The sequence below is a fragment of the Lampris incognitus genome, chromosome 11 (assembly GCF_029633865.1).
Source record: "Lampris incognitus isolate fLamInc1 chromosome 11, fLamInc1.hap2, whole genome shotgun sequence".
Classification (NCBI taxonomy): Eukaryota; Metazoa; Chordata; class Actinopteri; order Lampriformes; family Lampridae; genus Lampris; species Lampris incognitus.
In genome coordinates, this window is record NC_079221.1 from 44,948,632 (window position 1) to 44,967,551 (window position 18,920).

General features: G+C 47.4%; 1 protein-coding gene across 1 annotated transcript in view; it reads left to right on the forward strand.

Annotated features, from left to right (window-relative positions):
• Positions 1–18,920, forward strand: part of LOC130120391 (receptor tyrosine-protein kinase erbB-4-like) — a 472,615-nt gene that overhangs the window by 342,010 nt on the left and 111,685 nt on the right. Inside the window, exons 14-16 of the mRNA XM_056288936.1 lie at positions 4,232–4,325; positions 15,444–15,598; positions 17,221–17,265. Of these exons, the coding sequence (XP_056144911.1) occupies positions 4,232–4,325; positions 15,444–15,598; positions 17,221–17,265 (294 nt within the window). The remainder of the gene's footprint in view (positions 1–4,231; positions 4,326–15,443; positions 15,599–17,220; positions 17,266–18,920) is intronic.

Here is an 18,920-nt window from a genome sequence, read left to right on the forward strand (position 1 = left end):
CAATCTCTGAACCTGCAACACTATCAAATCCTTTCTGGAAACTTCGACGGGTGAAATCATCAGGTTTTCCCTGGCTCTCGTCATGCTAACAACAGGTGTTAGCGATAGTAGCTACAAACAGCACGACAGCTCGTAGCACTAGCCAGCCAGCTAATAGGTACGTAGGCCACAACACTCGTGAATTATGCCAATTTACCCTTTATCGGCATCCTGCAATCCTCAAATTGGAGGCTGGTCGACTTCACATTCATATTCTGGGTCCGATTATGCATAATTTTGATACGGCCCAATAACTGCCATATTTTGAAAAAAAAGTGAACTAGCAGATGTTAACAAACCAGTGCATGAACCCTTGTGGATGTGTTTTCATTTTGCCCGTCAATCAAAACTTGAATGGGGCATATGGGTAGTGTAGCAGTCTATTCCGTTGCCTACCAACACGGGGATCGCCGGTTCGAATCCCCATGTTATCTCCGGCTTGGTCGAGCTTCCCTACAGACACAATTGGCCGTGTCTGCGGGTGGTAAGCCGGATTGTGGGCATGTGCCCTGGTCGCTGAACTAGCGCCTCCTCTGCTTGGTCAGGGCGCCTGTTTGGGGGGGAGGGGGAACTGGGGGGAATAGCATGATCCTCCCATGTGCTACGTCCCCCTGGTGAAACTCCTCACTGTCAGGTGAAAAGAAGCGGCTGGCGACTCCACATGTATCGGAGGAGACATGTGGTAGTCTGCAGCCCTCCCCGGATCAGCAGAGGGGGTGGAGCGGCGACAGGGACAGCTCGGAAGAGTGGGGTAATTGGCCGGAAACAATTGGGGAGAAAAAGGCGGGGGAAATAAGAAATTGAATTGGAGGGTCTTATCACGTTGGAAGTACGCACTGCTCAATTGTTGTTTTGTTTTTTTTGGGCACTTTTGTGAAAACTGGGTTTATAAAAGTTGTTTATTTTACTCAACTCTTACTGAAATTTAGTGAAAGTGGATGAGTTGCCATTAGGAGACATCACTGCGGCTGTGTTAGTAGGGTTTAAACCAGTATGACATGACCCTGAGTTTAACTCCCAGCTGGATTTTCCCCATGTCCTATATCTTGAGATGTGTGCTTTAAATGTATGTTGTATGTGTCTCTATGCATGTTTCTTTGTGTGTACGAGTCACGTGTGCATGCGTCGGTGAGTTCCTGCGTGTGGATGTTTGCGACTGCGGTGGCGACGGCGCCCTGCGACAGACGCTAGTTATACTGCGCTGCAGGGCCGATGGCGATGGGGTCGCAGCGGGCGCGGGGGACTCCTCCTGGCTGTCACGTGTCATGACCACCCAGGCGAGGTACCGCGAGGAGTAGACGGCAATCTCAGGGCAGGGGGGCTAGGCGTGTCACTGCGTGTCACAGTCACTGCTTGCGCACGGGGCCACGCCCTGCCTACCTGTCCACCTGCACGCCAGCACGAGTGACCGACTTTAAGGCCCCCGTGACACGGACTTGTACTGCGCCGCCACCGACTGCAGTCCCTAGCACCGCCACGCAATGTCTCTTTTTGGGCTTGGTTTACAAAGTAGAGTGTTGTGTTGTTGCACACGAATGGTAACGTGTATCTTTGCTTTCATCTCTGCATATCAGGGCATCGTCATTTCACAGTGTGTCTCAGATGGTGATAATTACGGGTCTCTTTATTCGCCTTTTATGAAAATTATTTGGGTTATGGGTGGGGTGGGTGGGGGTAAATTGTTTGGCTAGTCGAATTAATTGCGTTAATTAACAGCCGGTCAACATTTGAACCAGACCTCAGAGATATGACAGCCTAGGACGGTGTCTGCATCCTCCAAGTTATGTTTGTTCAGGGTTTACATGCTGCTGTGCTTCTACGGACCATTTCCTTAAAAATTAAAAAATAAAAACCTTTAAGACGGACGTTTGAAATCACTGAGCATACTCATACTTTGCTTAACGCCATCGTCCATGTTAATCATAGTCTGCCCAGGCTCACGTAGACACCATGAAGTGTTTATTTCTGATCTTTAACCCTCTAAAAACTATTGTACTTGAAAGAAAGCTGCTCATTATGTCTTCCTGTCCCATGATTAGGGAAGAGAGAGCGTCCCGTGTTACCTCCGGCTGGGTCGGGCATCCCTGCAGACACAGTTAGCCATGTCTGCGGGTGGGAAACCGGATGTGGGTATGTGTCCTGGTCGCTGCACTTAGCGCCTCCTCTGGTCGATCGGGGCGCTTGTTCGGAGGGGGAAGGGGAACTGGGGGGGAATAGCGTGATCCTCCCACGCGCTTCGTCCCCCCTGGCGAAACTCCTCTCTGTCAGGTGAGAAGAAGCGGCTGGCGACTCCACGTGTATCGGAGGAGGCATGTGGTAGTCTGCAGCCCTCCCCGGATCAGCAGAGTGGGTGGAGCAGCAACCGGGGCAGCTCGGAAGAGCGGGGTAATTGGCCGGGTACAGTTGGGGAGAGAAAGGGGGGGAAATGAAAAAATAAATAAATGCATCCAGGAAGGAGAGCGCACGAGACAGACGGAGAGCCGAGGACATACAGTAATGATGCGATGACTTGGATCTTGTGGTTGTCTGAGACCTCCCACCCCCTCCAGCTGAGGATGTCATTCTCAAGCAGTTCACAGCTGCACAAAGACGGCCCTCCCCTTGACACCCAGCAGGCTTTTTGCAGGCCGGCTAATGAATAATTAATCTTAATTTGATTTTATGATCCCAAAGGGTCAAGTGATTATTTTATTATTTTTTTTACTTTGTTTAATCAAAACCTCATTGTTCTCCTTCGGTATCCTAACAGAAGTACCCCACACGGCTCATGTGACAAAGTGACGAAGGCGAGGTGCCAATTTGGTCATACTGTGGTTAGAATCGGTCTTTCCAAGGCCACAGTGGTATCTTAACATTATTAAATCACAGCAGAAAATGACCCCCCTCTCCAACTTACTTGATTTTAGGAAGTGTTGAACCCCTTCCAATTATACTGCATGGAATCTAAGCTTGCCCACTGATGGTTATCAATATTACAATTGGCTAATTAGCTACCATGCTTTTGAGTGTTAGAGGAGAAAATGGCTCTGCTTGGTGATGATAAAACTTCATCTCGATGGGCATCCAGGTAGCGTGGCGGTCTATTCCGTTGCCTACCAACACGGGAATCGCCGGGTCGATCCCCGTGTTACTTCCGTCTTGGTCGGGCGTCCCTACAGACACAATTGGCCGTGTCTGTGGGTCGGAAGCCGGATGTGGGTATGTGTCTTGGTCACTGCACTGGCGCTTCCTCTGGTTGGTTGGGGCACCTGTTCGGGGGGGGGGGGGGGCAGGGGGGAATAGCATGATCCTCCCACGCGCCACGTCCCCCTGGTGAAACTCCTCACCGTCAGGTGAAAAGAAGCGGCTGGCGGCTCCACATGTATCGGAGAAAGAAGGTGGTGGTCTGCAGCCCTCCCCGGATCGGCAGAGGGGGTGGAGCAACAACCGGGGATGGCTCAGAGAGCAGGGGGTTGGCCAGGTACAACTGGGGAGAAAAAAGGGGAAAAATCCACAAAAAAAAAACCCTTCATCTTGATGACCTTGGTACCTCCTTGTAACACTGACTGGTAATATCTGTCTCTTAATACTACCTTTAAGAGATACAGACAGACAGATATATCCATACTTCTCTCTCTCACCCGTTCTGGAAAATGTGTCTGTTCTCCTGATCTGATGTTGCATTGTCAAGAAGATGACCCACAAACATGTGTCTGTCAAGTCCAACACAAGGACATAGGAAGAAAAAAAAACAAGAAGCTGATGGGAAGATTTTAAAGTACAGTACCCAACACTGAGTTAAAAAAGATGAACGGAGATGTATGGATTTAGTCCGTTTTATAAATGTCGTTTAATCTTCTAAAATCTATATTTCTGAAGACCTTGAATAAGTTGTTGTTTGCTTGGACTCTGTGGGTTTACCTAAGACTTGAATCTTAACCTTCTGGTTTCCCTTCACACAACTGGTTAAAAGAGCCTTTAAAGGAGGATGGATGCAGATTATTGGGGTTTGAACAAGGGCATGTGGTGAGTATGGGGATCCGAAATACTCTGGATTATCTAAAGCCACAAAGCCATCATATCATCTCATCGCACAATATTGTTTTGCTCCCTATCTGTCTGGTCTGTTATCACACTTTTCTCTCCGTGACTCAACCCCTCTCTCTCTTCTTCTCTCTCTCTCTTCTTCTCTCTCTTCCTGTCTCTCTCTCAGGGACGTTCGGGAGTATGCCAACGGCTCAGTGTGTGTGGAGTGTGACGCCCAGTGTGAGCGAGCTGACGATAACTCTCTGACCTGCCATGGCCCGGTAAGCTTTCCCCAAGAGGGCATGGCAGACTAAACCATTCATGACACACACTGTATGGCTCAGTCAGTCTGCAGACCTTCTCTCACTTCCTCACTCAGTCTGCAGACCTTCTGTCACTCAGTCTGCAGACCTTCTCACTCAGTCTGTGGACCTTCTCTCAATCAGTCTGCAGACCTTCTGTCACTCAGTCTGCAGACCTTCTCACTCAGTCTGCAGACCTTCTGTCACTCAGTCTGCAGGCCTTCTCACTCAGTCTGCAGACCTTCTCACTCAGTCTGCAGACCTTCTGTCACTCAGTCTGCAGACCTTCTGTCACTCAGTCTGCAGACCTTCTGTCACTCAGTCTGCAGACCTTCTGTCACTCAGTCTGCAGACCTTTTGTCACTCAGTCTGCAGACCTCTCGTTCCATCTGCAGACCTTCTCTTACTTCCTCACTCAGTCTGCAGACCTTCTGTCACTCAGTCTGCAGACCTTCTGTCACTCAGTCTGCAGACCTTCTCTCAATCAGTCTGCAGACCTTCTGTCACTCAGTCTGCAGACCGTCTGTCACTCAGTCTGCAGACCTTCTCACTCAGCCTGCAGGCCTTCTCTCAATCAGTCTGCAGACCTTCTGTCACTCAGTCTGCAGACCTTCTCTCATTCAGTCTGCAGACCTTTTGTCACTCAGTCTGCAGACCTCTCGTTCCATCTGCAGACCTTCTCTTACTTCCTCACTCAGTCTGCAGACCTTCTGTCACTCAGTCTGCAGACCTTCTGTCACTCAGTCTGCAGACCTTCTCTCAATCAGTCTGCAGACCTTCTGTCACTCAGTCTGCAGACCTTCTCTCACTCAGTCTGCAGACCTTTTGTCACTCAGTCTGCAGACCTTCTCTCATTCAGTCTGCAGACCTTCAGAATATGAACAAGCAGAAGGCAGACTGAGCAGCTTGTTTTTCTGAGGGATATTCTGTTTTCTCATGTACTATAGTTAAAGTGGAACAGCGTCAATATAAGAACACATGATTTATGCCTGTGGACCATCAACAGCTCTCTCTCTCTCTCTCTCTCTCTCTCTCTCTCTCTCTCTCTCTCTCTCTCTCTCTCTCTCTCTCTCTCTCTCTCTCTCTCTCTCTCTCTCTCTCTCTCTCGCTCTGTCTCCCACACAATACTAGAAACTACAGAGGCAAAACTCTAATTACATTATACTAATTTACAGCCATGAGCTGCACTGCTGACAGCCAACAGTTCTGACATCCAGCTTTTTGCACAGAAATGCAAAGTTTGTTCGAACTCATATCTAAATGGGATTTGCATTATTGTATATAATTCACATTATTGTAATGGAATCAGTTATAAACCAAGAAGTGTGCCATTTTGGTCCACAACATTACCCCGCGATGCAATCGAAGTAATTGCGTTTGCTAGAAATTAACAGAAATTTTTGCTGAAATGTTCGATTCAGGACTGTTGTTATGAGAAGCCCCAAAGAAAAGTAGGTGAAGAATAAGTGTTTTGCAGCTTTCCGCTCACCCCAAACTGAAATTACTTTGGGCCGCAGACACGGCCCTTGGCCATCCTTGGACCATGATTAATTGCATTTGCAGGCAAAGCGTGCCTTCCAGCTGTGCCATTGATTATGTCTCATGTTCCAGCTCAAATGGGAAGCCGGTTGTTCAAGCTAAGTGCAGCATTACTTGTAGTGTATATTTTTTTTATTTTTTTGGTTTCTGTGCGTTTTCTACGTGTGCCGGTGTGATTGCATAATCACGCGAGCGTTCCCACATCCACGACGATCAACTTCCGAGGTAGCGTTCTGTTGAGTGTGCATAATTGCTTTACATTGTGGGTTTCCCAAGAGACGAGAGATTCGACACTGTGAACAAAACGTGTTCACATGGTGCTGGTGTAGAGGGGAGGACCACGGCTTCTCAGAGCTTTTTGATTTTTCCCCCCTTTTTTCTCTCACTTGTACTTGCTCAATTACCCCACTCTCCTGAGTCGTCCTGGTCACTGCTCCACCCCCTCTGCCGATCCCTGGGAGGGCTGCAGACTACCACATGTCTTCTCCAATACATGTGGAGTCGCCAGCTGCTTCTTTTCACCTGACAGTGAGGAGTTTCACCAGGGGGATGTAGCGCGTGGGAAGATCACGCTATCCCCCCCAGTTCCCCCTCCCCCCTGAACAGGCGCTCTGACCGGCCAGAGGAGGCGCTAGTGCAGCGACCAGGACACGTACCCACATCCGGCTTCCCACCTGAAGACACGGCCAATTGTGTCTGTAGGGACACCCGACCAAGCTGGAGGTAACACGGGTATTCGAACCGGCGATCCCTATGTTGGTAGGCAACGGTATAGACCGCTACGCCACCCGGACTCCCAGGAATTGATAGCAGTTTGATAGAAGCCATATAAGAGAAAATGGCCGAAGCAGAACTACACAGGCCCTGACATTTACTCTGTCTCAGCCACCCACAGCTTCAAGTGACCCTGTTAATTCTCTTACAGTCTTATCGTGCTTCCTAATACAGGGGGATGAACTGTGACAGACGCCAGCCAGAGGGGCCCAGTACCGTCTTATGTAACCAACACACTGTCAGACATTGGCAGTGGGCAGTGTTTTTACAGTCTGTGTTCTTAGGCGCTATGAAACACGTCTTTGTTTTATAAGCAGCTGTAATATGTGGGTTAATGTGTGTGTGTGTGTGTGTGTGTGTGTGTGTATGTGTTTGTGTATGTGTTTGTGCACTTGCGCATACATGTATGTATGTACATGTATATGAGGAAAACATTCTTATCCTATGGCATCATACAATGATGCTATTTACAAAATGTTGATATACATATTTATCAAATGCATGCATCAAATGTGTGTGGGAGGATCACGCTATTCACCCCAGTTCCCCCTCCCCCCTGAACAGGCGCCCCAACCAACCAGAGGAGGCGCTAGTGCAGCGACCAGGACACATAACCACATCCGGCTTCCCACCCGCAGACACGGCAAATTGTGTCTGTAGGGACGCCCGACCAAGCCGGAGGTAACACGGGGATTCGAACCGAGATCCCCATGTTGGTAGACAACGGAATAGACCGCTATGCTACCTGGACACCCCTCGTCCTCTTATGAACGTTAATAACATACAGGTTATGTAGTGGTTAAGCCTGGGTAGGGGTTAATCTGGCATATCTCATACAGATGCAGAAGGGTACCCGCCTCATCATGTATCGACGCTTTTTGAATGGCGTCAATACATGATGCCATGGGCTGAGAATGGGCTCGCATCAGACCCAAATGCCAAAATAACCGCATCCAGGGTCCTGGGTTTCAATAAGGAATCCATTTCTTGTTATTGCTGTAGATAAGCTGGGCCTGGGTTTGATATCTTTGCTCTCTACATCACGACTTAGCAGTCAGGGAGTATACAGCAGAAACACTGAAAATACACCAGAAACAGTGAGTATACAGCAGAAACAGTGAATATACTGCAGAAACAGTGAAGATACAGCAGAAACAGTGAATATACAGCAGAAACAGTGACGATACAGCAGAAACAACAAATATACAGCAGAAACGGTGAATATACAGGTATATGCAGTAGAAACAGTGACTATACAGCAGAAACAGCAAATATACACCAGAAACAGTGAATATAGAGTAGAAACAGTGAGTATACTGCAGAAACAGTGAGTATACAGCAGAAACAGTGAGTATACAGCAGAAACAGTGAGTATACAGTAGAAACAGTGAGTATACACCAGAAACAGCGAATATACAGCAGAAACGGTGAATATACAGCAGAAACAGTGAGTATACAGTAGAAACAGTGAGTATACTGCAGAAACAGTGAGTATACAGCAGAAACAGTGAGTATACTGCAGAAACAGTAAGTATACTGCAGCAACAGTGAGTATACTGTAGAAACAGTGAGTATACAGCAGAAACAGTGAGTATACAGTGGAAACAGTGAGTATACAGCAGAAACAGTGAGTATACAGTAGAAACAATGAGTATACTGCAGAAACAGTGAGTGTACAGTAGAAACAGCAAATATACACAAGAAACAGTGAATATAGAGTAGAAACAGTGAGTATACAGCAGAAACAGTGAGTATACACCAGAAACAGTGAGTATACACCAGAAACAGTGAATATACACCAGAAACAGTCAGTATACAGCAGAAACAGTGAGTATACAGTAGAAACAGTGAGTATACTGCAGAAACAGTGAGTATACGGCAGAAACAGTGAGTATACTGCAGAAACAGTAAGTATACTGCAGAAACAGTGAGTATACTGTAGAAACAGTGAGTATACAGCAGAAACAGTGAGTATACAGTAGAAACAGTTAGTATACAGCAGAAACAGTGAGTATACAGTAGAAACAGTGAGTATACTGCAGAAACAGTGAGTATACAGTAGAAACAGTAAGTATACTGCAGAAACAGTGAGTATACTGTAGAAACAGTGAGTATACAGTAGCAACAGTAAGTATACTGCAGAAACAGTGAGTAGACTGTAGAAACAGTGAGTAGACTGTAGAAACAGTGAGTATACTGTAGAAACAGTAAGTATACTGCAGAAACAGTGAGTATACAGTAGAAACAGTGAGTATACTGCAGAAACAGTGAGTATACAGTAGAAACAGTAAGTATACAGTAGAAACAGTGAGTATACTGCAGAAACAGTGAGTATACTGTAGAAACAGTGAGTATACAGTAGAAACAGTGAGTATACAGTAGAAACAGTGAGTATACAGCAGAAACAGTGAGTATACAGCAGAAACAGTGAGTATACAGCAGAAACAGTGAGTATACAGTAGAAACTGAGCATACAGTAGAAACAGGGCACGGGCAGATGGTAAGTCCACATGGATGGGAAGTTCTGGAGTGGAAATCTTGCAGTTGAGCCCAGTTTTTGGGGAAGTTACCTCGAAAAACATAAAACCTATTAAAAAACTCAAACACTCTGAAGTGTGCTAATAATTTGCAGTGACTATGTGAATACTATTACGGATGTGTATGCAGCAGTACGCACAACCTACAGAAGTGCCATTTAAATCCCATATGTGTACAGCACAGCAGATCCGTCAGTTTGAAAATTTGAGGCTTTTTTAAAAAAACATCCGTAAGTTTTTGCAGCTTAAAATGTTCATCTGTTTCCCATAGAAGGTATTGATTTAAGCATCTTGTTAGATATTTAGATAGCACCAGCTGGACCCGCAACATTTCACAAAACCTTTCAATGCTCCCTGAAATGAATTCTGACACCCAGGTTTCCATATGAAATCTCACATGTAATTCAAACCGCGTGGGGGGGGGGGTTGTGTGTGTGTGTGTGTGTGTGTGAGTGTGTGCGCCTGTGCGCACGCACACTTGTCTTGTCAAGTGCTGCATAACAAACATTCCCGGGCAGCTTGTGCAGAAGAAGCCACATGTGCAGCAGAGATGCACAAACGGATTACAGAAATCATGTTAGGGCGTCAGGGCCCATAGCGATCGCATTATCCCGTCAACACAGTGACGTGATGGCTACAGCTAATGTCTTCTGCAAATGAGAAACATGACAATAATAGCTGACTGGCTGTTATTGTCTGGCTGTTGTCAGAACGGGTGATTACGTGGAGACTAGCGGTATTGGATAGGTGACTCACTGGTCATAAAGAAATGGTTTAATTCCATCTGCCATGACCCCACTTTTCGCTCGCCCGTCCCGTATTACAGCTTTGCTGTGTCGTTGTGGGAGCTACAGTAAGAGTGACCTGTTAACATTTAGCACAACCTTTAGCATTTCCCGTCAGGCCTTGTAGCATTCAGTTCAACTTAAGATTCAACAGCCTTGTGGCAGAAGGTTTGCAGGGACTGTTTGGAGGGCTGGAGAACGCACCGGATCATGCACAGAAAGATGAATCGGTTCATCTGCACACGACGTTTATTGACAGATACGTTTCATCACTCATCTAAGTGACCTCTTCGGTCTCGCCTGACTGCAGGTGTCCCCACCCTTATAAACAATGCAGTGGCATAACGACCAAAGCCAATGACCAGTTTCATATGCAAATTACTGTGAGCATTAACTAGAGTTATAATGTCCATGTGTACTATTCACAGAGGATTGGGGAATAGTTGCAATCACAGCATTGTAAGATGGGGACAAATGTATTCTTAGCCCCCCCCTTAGCCCCCACCCCCGGTTCAGTGATGGATGTTCCCTCTTCACATAGACGGCCTCTTTGACTCCCCGTTCAAACCAGCATTCCTCACTATCATGGATGTGCACATCCTCACCCTTGAAAGAGTGGCCACTGGCCTGTAGATGGGTGTAGACTGTAGATGGGTGTAGACTGTAGATGGGTGTAGACTGTAGATGGGTGTAGACTGTGGAGTCCTGGCCTGACGTGTTAGCTCTCCAGTGTTGTGCCATCATTTTAGCCAGCGTCTGTTTAGTTTCCCTGTTGTACAAGTCACTGCAATCCTCCTGGCGCTTAACAGTGTGCACTATGTTGCTCTTTTTGTGCCGGGGGACCCGGTCCTTGGGGTGCAGCATGTTTCAGGGTTTGAAAGCAACCGAGATGCGATGTTTGGAAAGTGTGCATGTCAGCTGTTCCAACACTCCCGCCACATACGGAATCACCACTGGTTTACCCTCAGGCAGCTGTTGTCCTTCTCTTCTCTCTTCGATCTGCTGGTGCACTGTTTGGGCATCTTCCTGGCTTTGACAAATGCCCAATTAGGATAACCACATTTAACCAGGACATGTTTACTGTGGGATTTCTCCTGTTCCTGCGTCTTCAGTCCACATATTTCACATACAGGGGGCAGTACTATAGGCGGCAACATGGGTGTGCTATGGGTTCCCCGGTTTCACCTATTGTGGACAACGCTTGTATATGGAGGAAGTGGAAAATAGGACTCTGATGTCCTATCCAGGGACACCACCTAGCCGTTGGTTCAGATTTGTGAATGACACCTGGGTTAAAATGAAATCTCAGGATGCACCACATTTCACCGACCACATTCGCGATCACAGCCTTGCCTCACCTGGCGTTGACTGTTTTTTTTGTGTCGTCTTGTGGAGTGCGGGAAGGTGTGTCGAGGGTGTCTGGCTGGGAGAGCTGGCGTTGGATCGGCTGGGACAGCCTGGTCTGCTGCATCCGGTGGGCCCAGGTACCACGGTCCTGCCTGGAGCTGTGCCCAAAGAGGAAACACTGAGGGTGGTGTGACAGGATGCGGAAGTGGGGCAGGCTAAGGTAACCGCTAGCCCATGCAGAGCAGCAGTTCTGGCAGTCATCCTGGCTGGCATTTGCTCTCTTGGACAGTGAATTTCTTTTTTTTAATATGTGTTTTTGTAGTTTTTTTTGTAATTTAAATATACATATGTTCTTGTAGGTTTTTGGATATGTGTTGTTTGTGTTGCACTGCTGTGGGCTGGGAGAAACGAGAAATAAATGTTCCTGATTACTGTTCAGCTCTGGACAACCGCATCAAGTTCCCCAGGGTGGATGTGAGAAATGACGGGTTAAGCTTCTTAGACTGTGAAATTACAACTGGTGATGGGGGGGACATTTGATTGCTGATGTTTCCCGTATACCAACACATACTGATCAGTACTTAAGGTTTGACTCTCATCATCCACTGGAGCACAAACTAGGAGACAACGTCCCCACCGACACGGCGGCCGGGGAAGGGGAGAAATCCCACGTTAAACAGGCCCTGGTTAAGTGTGGTCAAGGCTCAAGAGTTTTCGGTTTTATTTTTCAAAGCCATCCAGCATGCCGAGTTTCGCCACGAGGACGCTGTTACACAACCCACACAAACAGGAACAACTTTTGGATCCATGGAAACATAAAATCCGGGTGAAAATCGGTTTAAACTGATCTGCTCCTTTTAAAACGCTGAGCCTTGAGTGTGGTTATCCCAGCTGGGCGTTTGTCAAAGCCAGGTAGACGCCCAAACAGTGCACCAGCCGATCTAAGAGAGGAGAAGGACAACAGCTGCCTCAGCGTAAACCAGTGGTGATTCTGTATGTGGTGGGAGTGTCGGAAAAGTTGAGACGCGTATTTTCCAAACACCACGTCTCAGTTGCTTTCAGACCTTGAACCGCGCTACACCAGAAACTGGTCCACCCCAAGGATCGGGTCCTCCGGCACAAACAGAGCAATATAGCGTACACTGTTAAGTGCCAGGAGGACTGCAGGGACTTGTACATCAGGGAAACCAAACAAACGCTGGCCAGGAGGATGGCATAACACAGGAGAGCTAACACGTCAGGCCAGGACTCCACAGTCTACACCCATCTACAGTCTACACCATCTACAGGCCAGTGGCCGCTCTTTCAGGGATGAGGAGGTGCACATCCTTGATAGGGAGGAACGCTGGTTTGAACGGGGAGTCAAAGAGGCCGTCTATGTGACGAGGGAACGACCATCCCTGAACCGAGGGGGGGCCTAAGAGTCACCATCTTACAATGCTGTGGTTGCAGCCATTCCCCAATCCTCTGTGAATAGTACACATGGCCATTGTACCTTTAGTTAATGGTCACACCTGTTTGCATATGAAACTGGTTGTTGTTTTTGGTTGTTATGCCACTGTATTGTTTGTAAAGGTGAAGATACCTGCAGTCAGTTGAGACCGAAGAGGTCACTAACGCCTCTTTTCGACTACATGGTACCGGCTTGACTTGGCTCGACTCGGTTCGACTCACAGTGTCGTTGTCCATTACCGTAACAGCACCCCCCCCCCCAGTGTAGCTGGTCTGCATTGATTTTGGTACCCGCTCCAGTTTTTTTGGAGCCTCGACGAAGGTGGTACCAGAAAAGTGGTAACAGTTAGCAAAATGCCGGTACTTCCCAGTAATGGAAAATGAAAAAGTTGGTGTTAGATGAGAGTGATGCAACGTATCTGGCAATACACGTTGTGTCCAGAGGAAACTGATTCACCTTTCTGTGATATCCGTCAAGGATTATGGAGCATGCGTCAAGACAAACCGGATCGTAAAAATTCAAATCTGCGTTGCCGATGTTCGAAAGCTATTTGAGAGTATGCTACTACTCGTGGTAAATATGTGAAACATCAAATACGAACAATCGCTGAACTAATGCTATTCCAGCAGTTGTATATAAGACGCTTGCTTGCTAACAGCTATCCTGTATCCGCGTGTGTGTTGAGTGTGGACAAAAACACACTCTCCTCAGTTCTGTCATATCCTGTTACATCCTTAAGCTAAAAGGGCCTCCCCCCTCCCCCTTTGCCTCATCCTCCCTTGATCCTTGGCAAGTCACCACGTCGTGTCAGTTCATTAGTTAATGAGTGATGCGGTGTGAACAAACCCAGCGACGCTCGCACAACCCACCATGCATGAGCACGCACATATAAACAGCCCCACGGTGTGTGTGTGCGCTCACAGATCCTTACCCACACGTGCAGGGCCTAAATCAGTCAGACAATGTGTGACATTGCCCGAGCGGCAAGCTTTTCCCTGTAACTCTACATTGAGATGAGCCAGAACCGGTCTTTTCCAAAGGGTTCTGCATTACCCACTCGTCACTACTTCAGCGTGACAACGGCCGTTGACACGGAGAGCGATTTTTTTGCGGCGGAACGAGGTGTTTTCGAAGTCCACACCATTTCCCGTGGACTTGAGCAGATATACGAGGAGCGGCGTGTGCGGTATATCACAATAAAACCTCCTGTAAACTACTTCTGATGTACCCGCCCATGCCTGAAAGAGCCTTTTATACGGCTGCCTCTTAAAAGTCTTACTTATGAGCCCTGACGCCGTCCCGAGTAACAACCCCCGGGGTAACAACCTGGTTCGTGCGAGGGGGAAAACGAGAGGCAGAACTTGAAGACTGATGCACGAAAACGGACGCACAAACAGAAGTCGTCAAAACCACACTTACTGGTGCTAAGATCAGCGGTCAAGCATGCAGAGAAGTTTAAATTCGTAGCAGAGCGTTTTGGCCGGGGCACAAGGCGTCCTTGTCAGATTTGGTTGTCTGGATTTCGTGCCCGAACAAGCGCTGTTTGTTTGCTCCGTCAGATCATTTTGCCACCAGAAGTGATGGGGTTATCGGATACAGCCGAGACACACACACACACACACACACACACAAACAGCCATGGGGGAGAGGATGCTCATAAAAGTTGAGCTCTGGGCTCTTTGCTAAATTCGGAGAGCTCAGCTTGCATATGTCAAGGCAGATGTGTGTGTACATGCGTATGCTGCAAAAACACACACACACACACACACACACACACACACATATAGATGTTGTCACACTCATTCCCACAAACGCACAAACACATATTGAAATGCTGCATTAAGTTTCCTGTAAAGGAATGTTCATACCGAACAAAGGATCTGTGTTTGCTGTCACCTCCCCACCTCACCTCCCCACTTCACCTCACCTCCCCACTTCCGGGGCTGCCGTCTGCTGAAGACAGAATGTGTGTCTGTAAGTTTGTGTTTATGCCTTAGTGTGTTTCTCACCCTGCGTTTGTATGTTAGTCTATATCTGTGCCTGAGTGGTCATATGCTTGCTCGTGTGTGTGTTTTTGTCCCACACAACAGACCCGTCTTAAATTCCATGTGCCCGTCAGTGTGTCCACAAGTGAGTGTATACCTGTTTCGAATGTGTGGCTGCAAGATTTGTGCACCATAACCTTTGTTGTAGTTGCGTTTCTTGCCGTGCGTGTTGTTTGTCATTGAGATGTTCTTTAGGCCTTTTTGTGGAACGGTTGTTGTTGATACCAGGCCTGTCTGCAGGAGCGTCTCTCCTCCCTGCCTCCTCCTCTGCTGATATTAGCTCCATAAATCCTGTTCTAGGCGGATTGTTATGGTCATTGTGTACGCCGTGAGCGATGGTTATTATCTACTGGCTCTGTTCACTGCTGCTTTATGTGTCTCATCTCTTTCCCTCCCATCCTCTACCCTCTTTCACTCCCACTCTCCTCCGCTCTGTTCTGCATCCCTCCGCTCCCCCTCCTCTTTCCCTCTCATTTCTTTTTTCTGTTTTACTTAATCCTTCTCTCTCTCTCTCTCTCTCTCTCTCTCTCTCTCTCTCTCTCTCTCTCTCTCTCTCTCTCTCTCTCTCTCTCTCTCTCTCTCTCTCTCTTTTGCTCTTTCTCCCCATCCTGTCCCAGGGTCCAGACCACTGTGTGAGGTGTCTTCATTTTAAGGATGGCCCAAACTGTGTGGAGAAGTGTCCAGATGGCCTTCAGGGTGCCAACAGCTTCATCTTCAAGTATGCCGAAGCCAACAACGAGTGTCACCCTTGCCACGCCAATTGCACTCAGGGGTAAGACAGGAGTGGCTGGAGTGGGATGGTGTTCATCCAAGAGCACTGCTTCTGGACCGCTTTTATTTTAGTAATTCAATTAAAGTTGTTCATGATTGTGTCTGAGCGGCAGGAAAATAGCTCACGTATTGAATATTTTAAAAAAAGCCACACCTGCATTGTGTCTGTGAATGTTCTCATTCATCCAGGTCATGGTTATCCAAAAGAAATGAATCAAGTGTGACTGGACTTCGTATATATATGAAGTCCAGTCGCACTTGACACACCTGTATTGGACATAATCTTTATGGTTCCTCATATTAGCGGTAGCGGTTGTCTGGATATGCCTTTGCTTGCTACATCAGCAGGTATTCAGCAAGCTAAATGCTTCTCATGAGCAGGCTGAACGATTGAGGTCAGTGGTGGAACAGCAAAATCATGTCTGCTTCACAAGAGCTTCCTCTCACTTATTTATCCATGTCAAGGCAAATTTTATTTAAAAGCCTTGTCATGTGCTAAATCTCAGCCCAATTTGTGGCAGTGTTTGGAGTTTCATATTAATGGGAAAAGGTTTAGAAAGATAGATCAGATTTTGTCTGAGAAGCTTCTGTGTTAATCTGGTATGTTAAGAAGTTGCACATCGAGCATGTTTATTCACATACAAATCCTCCACCATCCACCACTCCTACAGATACAGTTACGGAGTCAGTGGCGTACCCTGCCACATTCCCTTGGCTCATTCACCGCTGATCCTTCCATGTAATAATCCAACAAGCATCGGTAAACCGTCATCTTGTATTTAACTCCACAGCAGGCCTCTGTCACTTCTCGGTGTGTTGCTTCATCCTCCCGAGTGACGGGCTCCTACCCACGCCAGCATAGCAATGCAATGCAAATAGGAAATGCCAGCCTGACACTTTGTCAACAGATACAGCTTCATCGGCAAGTCATTCTCTAACAGACCTGGGGTGAGAGAGAGTTTAAGAAATGGAGAAAAAGAAGTAAAGGCCAATATGTTTTCACACTAAACCGTCATGAAAGACCAATCAAATCCCAGGACAATGCCAATACAAATGGCCAAACCTCAGACAACTAACTGTAAAATCTTTGACCACCAAGAGTTGAACGTGGAGAGAATCCCAATTTACTGTGAACTTGGATTAAATCATATGTATTACAAACCCAGCCACACTCAGAAGAACTTCATTTTCACTTAAACATTCTCGACACAATTCTTAAGCACATTTGGGACCTGATGTGGAAAGTATACAGCAGCTATATATATATAAACAGAAGTACCTCAATTGAAGCTGAAAAGGACATTGACGGTGCACAGTCTCCTGACACTCAGTCCCCGCCTCACCTGCCAATGCCACATTTTAAAATATCATGAGCAAGGACATCGTCCCTTTACTCCTAAGAGAAGAATGTATGTAGTGTGTGCTGCACAGTATTCAAACACCTGATGTACAAATTATAGATTATAGCAAAGATATCAAATAAGAGCTAATTGTACATCTCTCTCTCACACACACACACACACACACACACACACACACAAAACGTGCATAGAACCTGTGTTAAGATGTTTATGGATATTTTTTTATTAATACTTTCTGCTCCGCTTTTGTTCACTTGCCCAGGTGCACCGGACCAAGACGGCGAGACTGCATTGGCTGGATGGACAGGTCAGACTTCCGACAGTACACTGTTTCCATGCTGTACATCATTGCAATAACCCATACGTACACAGATTGCACATGAATGCACACAAACACACACACACACACACACACACACACACACAAACACACACACACACACACACACACACAAATAAACACAGGGACACACACGAGGCAAAGAAAAAGAATCACAGCAAGCAAAATCTCTGATTAATGGCTAGCTCTAAGGCCAGAAATCCCCATGTGTGTGTGTGTGTGTGTGTGTGTGTTTAATGTTTTTGCGCCCCTTTGTGTGTGTGTGTGTACAATTTGCAATTTGCTTGGCTCTTGATAAATTGATAGCACTTTGCTTTTGTTGTTGCAGAGGAGGGTAAAAGGGAACAGAATGCCACTAACCATTCCCCGCAAATGGATTTACAATTTCATGAGAGAAACACTTTGGCACTGCTTGGTGCTGGTGGGATGGGGTTTGAGTGGGGTGTGCTGGGAAACTAATGAAGGGCAGCAAGCAGCCAGAACTGCAGAAGTCACACTGCTGGTGTGTCCAGCGGCCTGTGGCACGCATCGACCCCAAGACAGGGTACCAAGGCAGGATGGACGGTACAGATGAAAAGATGCTGTGTGTGACTTGAGGAAAAATATATCTGGCCCATCTGGCAGATGAATAGAGCTGCTTAAAGAGAGATTGGGCTGTGAAGGCTGTGCAGAGAGAAAGAGAGACAAAACGTGATAGAGGAAGGAAGGGCAGAGAATTGTGAAGAGAGAAAAGCGGAGACAGGCAGGGCAGGTAGATGAGTCAAAATTGGCAGATATGTGGCGTCTGGGTAGCGTAGCGGTCTATTCCGGTGCCTGCCAGCACGGGGATTGCCGGTTCGAATCCCCATGTTTCCTCCGGCTTGGTTGGGTATCCCTACAGACATAATTGGCCGTGTCTGCGGGTGGGAGGTCGGATGTGGGTATGTGTCCTGGTCACTGCACTAGCGCCTCCTCTGGTCGGTTGGGGCACCTGTTGGGGGGGCTGGGTGGAATAGCGTAATCCTCCCACGTGCTATGTCCCCCTGGTGAAACTCCTCACTGTCAGGTGAAAAGAAGCGGCTGGCGAGGCCACATGTATTGGAGGAGGCATGTGGTAGTCTGCAGCCCTTCCCGGATCGGCAGCGACCGGGACAGCTCGGAAGAGTGGGGCAATTGGCCGGATACAGTTGGGGAGAAAAAGGGGGGGAAAATCCAAAAACAAAAAGCAAACTGGGCCAGATATATGGTTGGATATGTGTCAGTAATGGCTCCAAAGACAGACAATGGAACAAGACAAAAAGATGGACTGACAGGAAAACAGAAACACTTCAGCCCATCCATTGCTCAGCGTTCTGTTTGTTATGTGGGTCTGCAGACGGTGCAGGAGAAAGATAAGGGGGCAGTGCAGAGAGTAAGGACCAGAGAGAGAGCCGATTAAGATCTTTATTTCCCCAATGGGGCGGGGGGGGGGGGCCTCAAGATGGCGGTGACAGGATCAAGGAGACTTCTCTCTCCAGATGGACAAGTGTGGGAGAATGGAGCCAGCAGCTGGCCTGATGACTACAACAGCTCTTATCACCTCTCTGATGGCTTGCCCAGAGGAGCAGTGGATCCCCCCCGGCCATCAACCGCAGACATCTCGT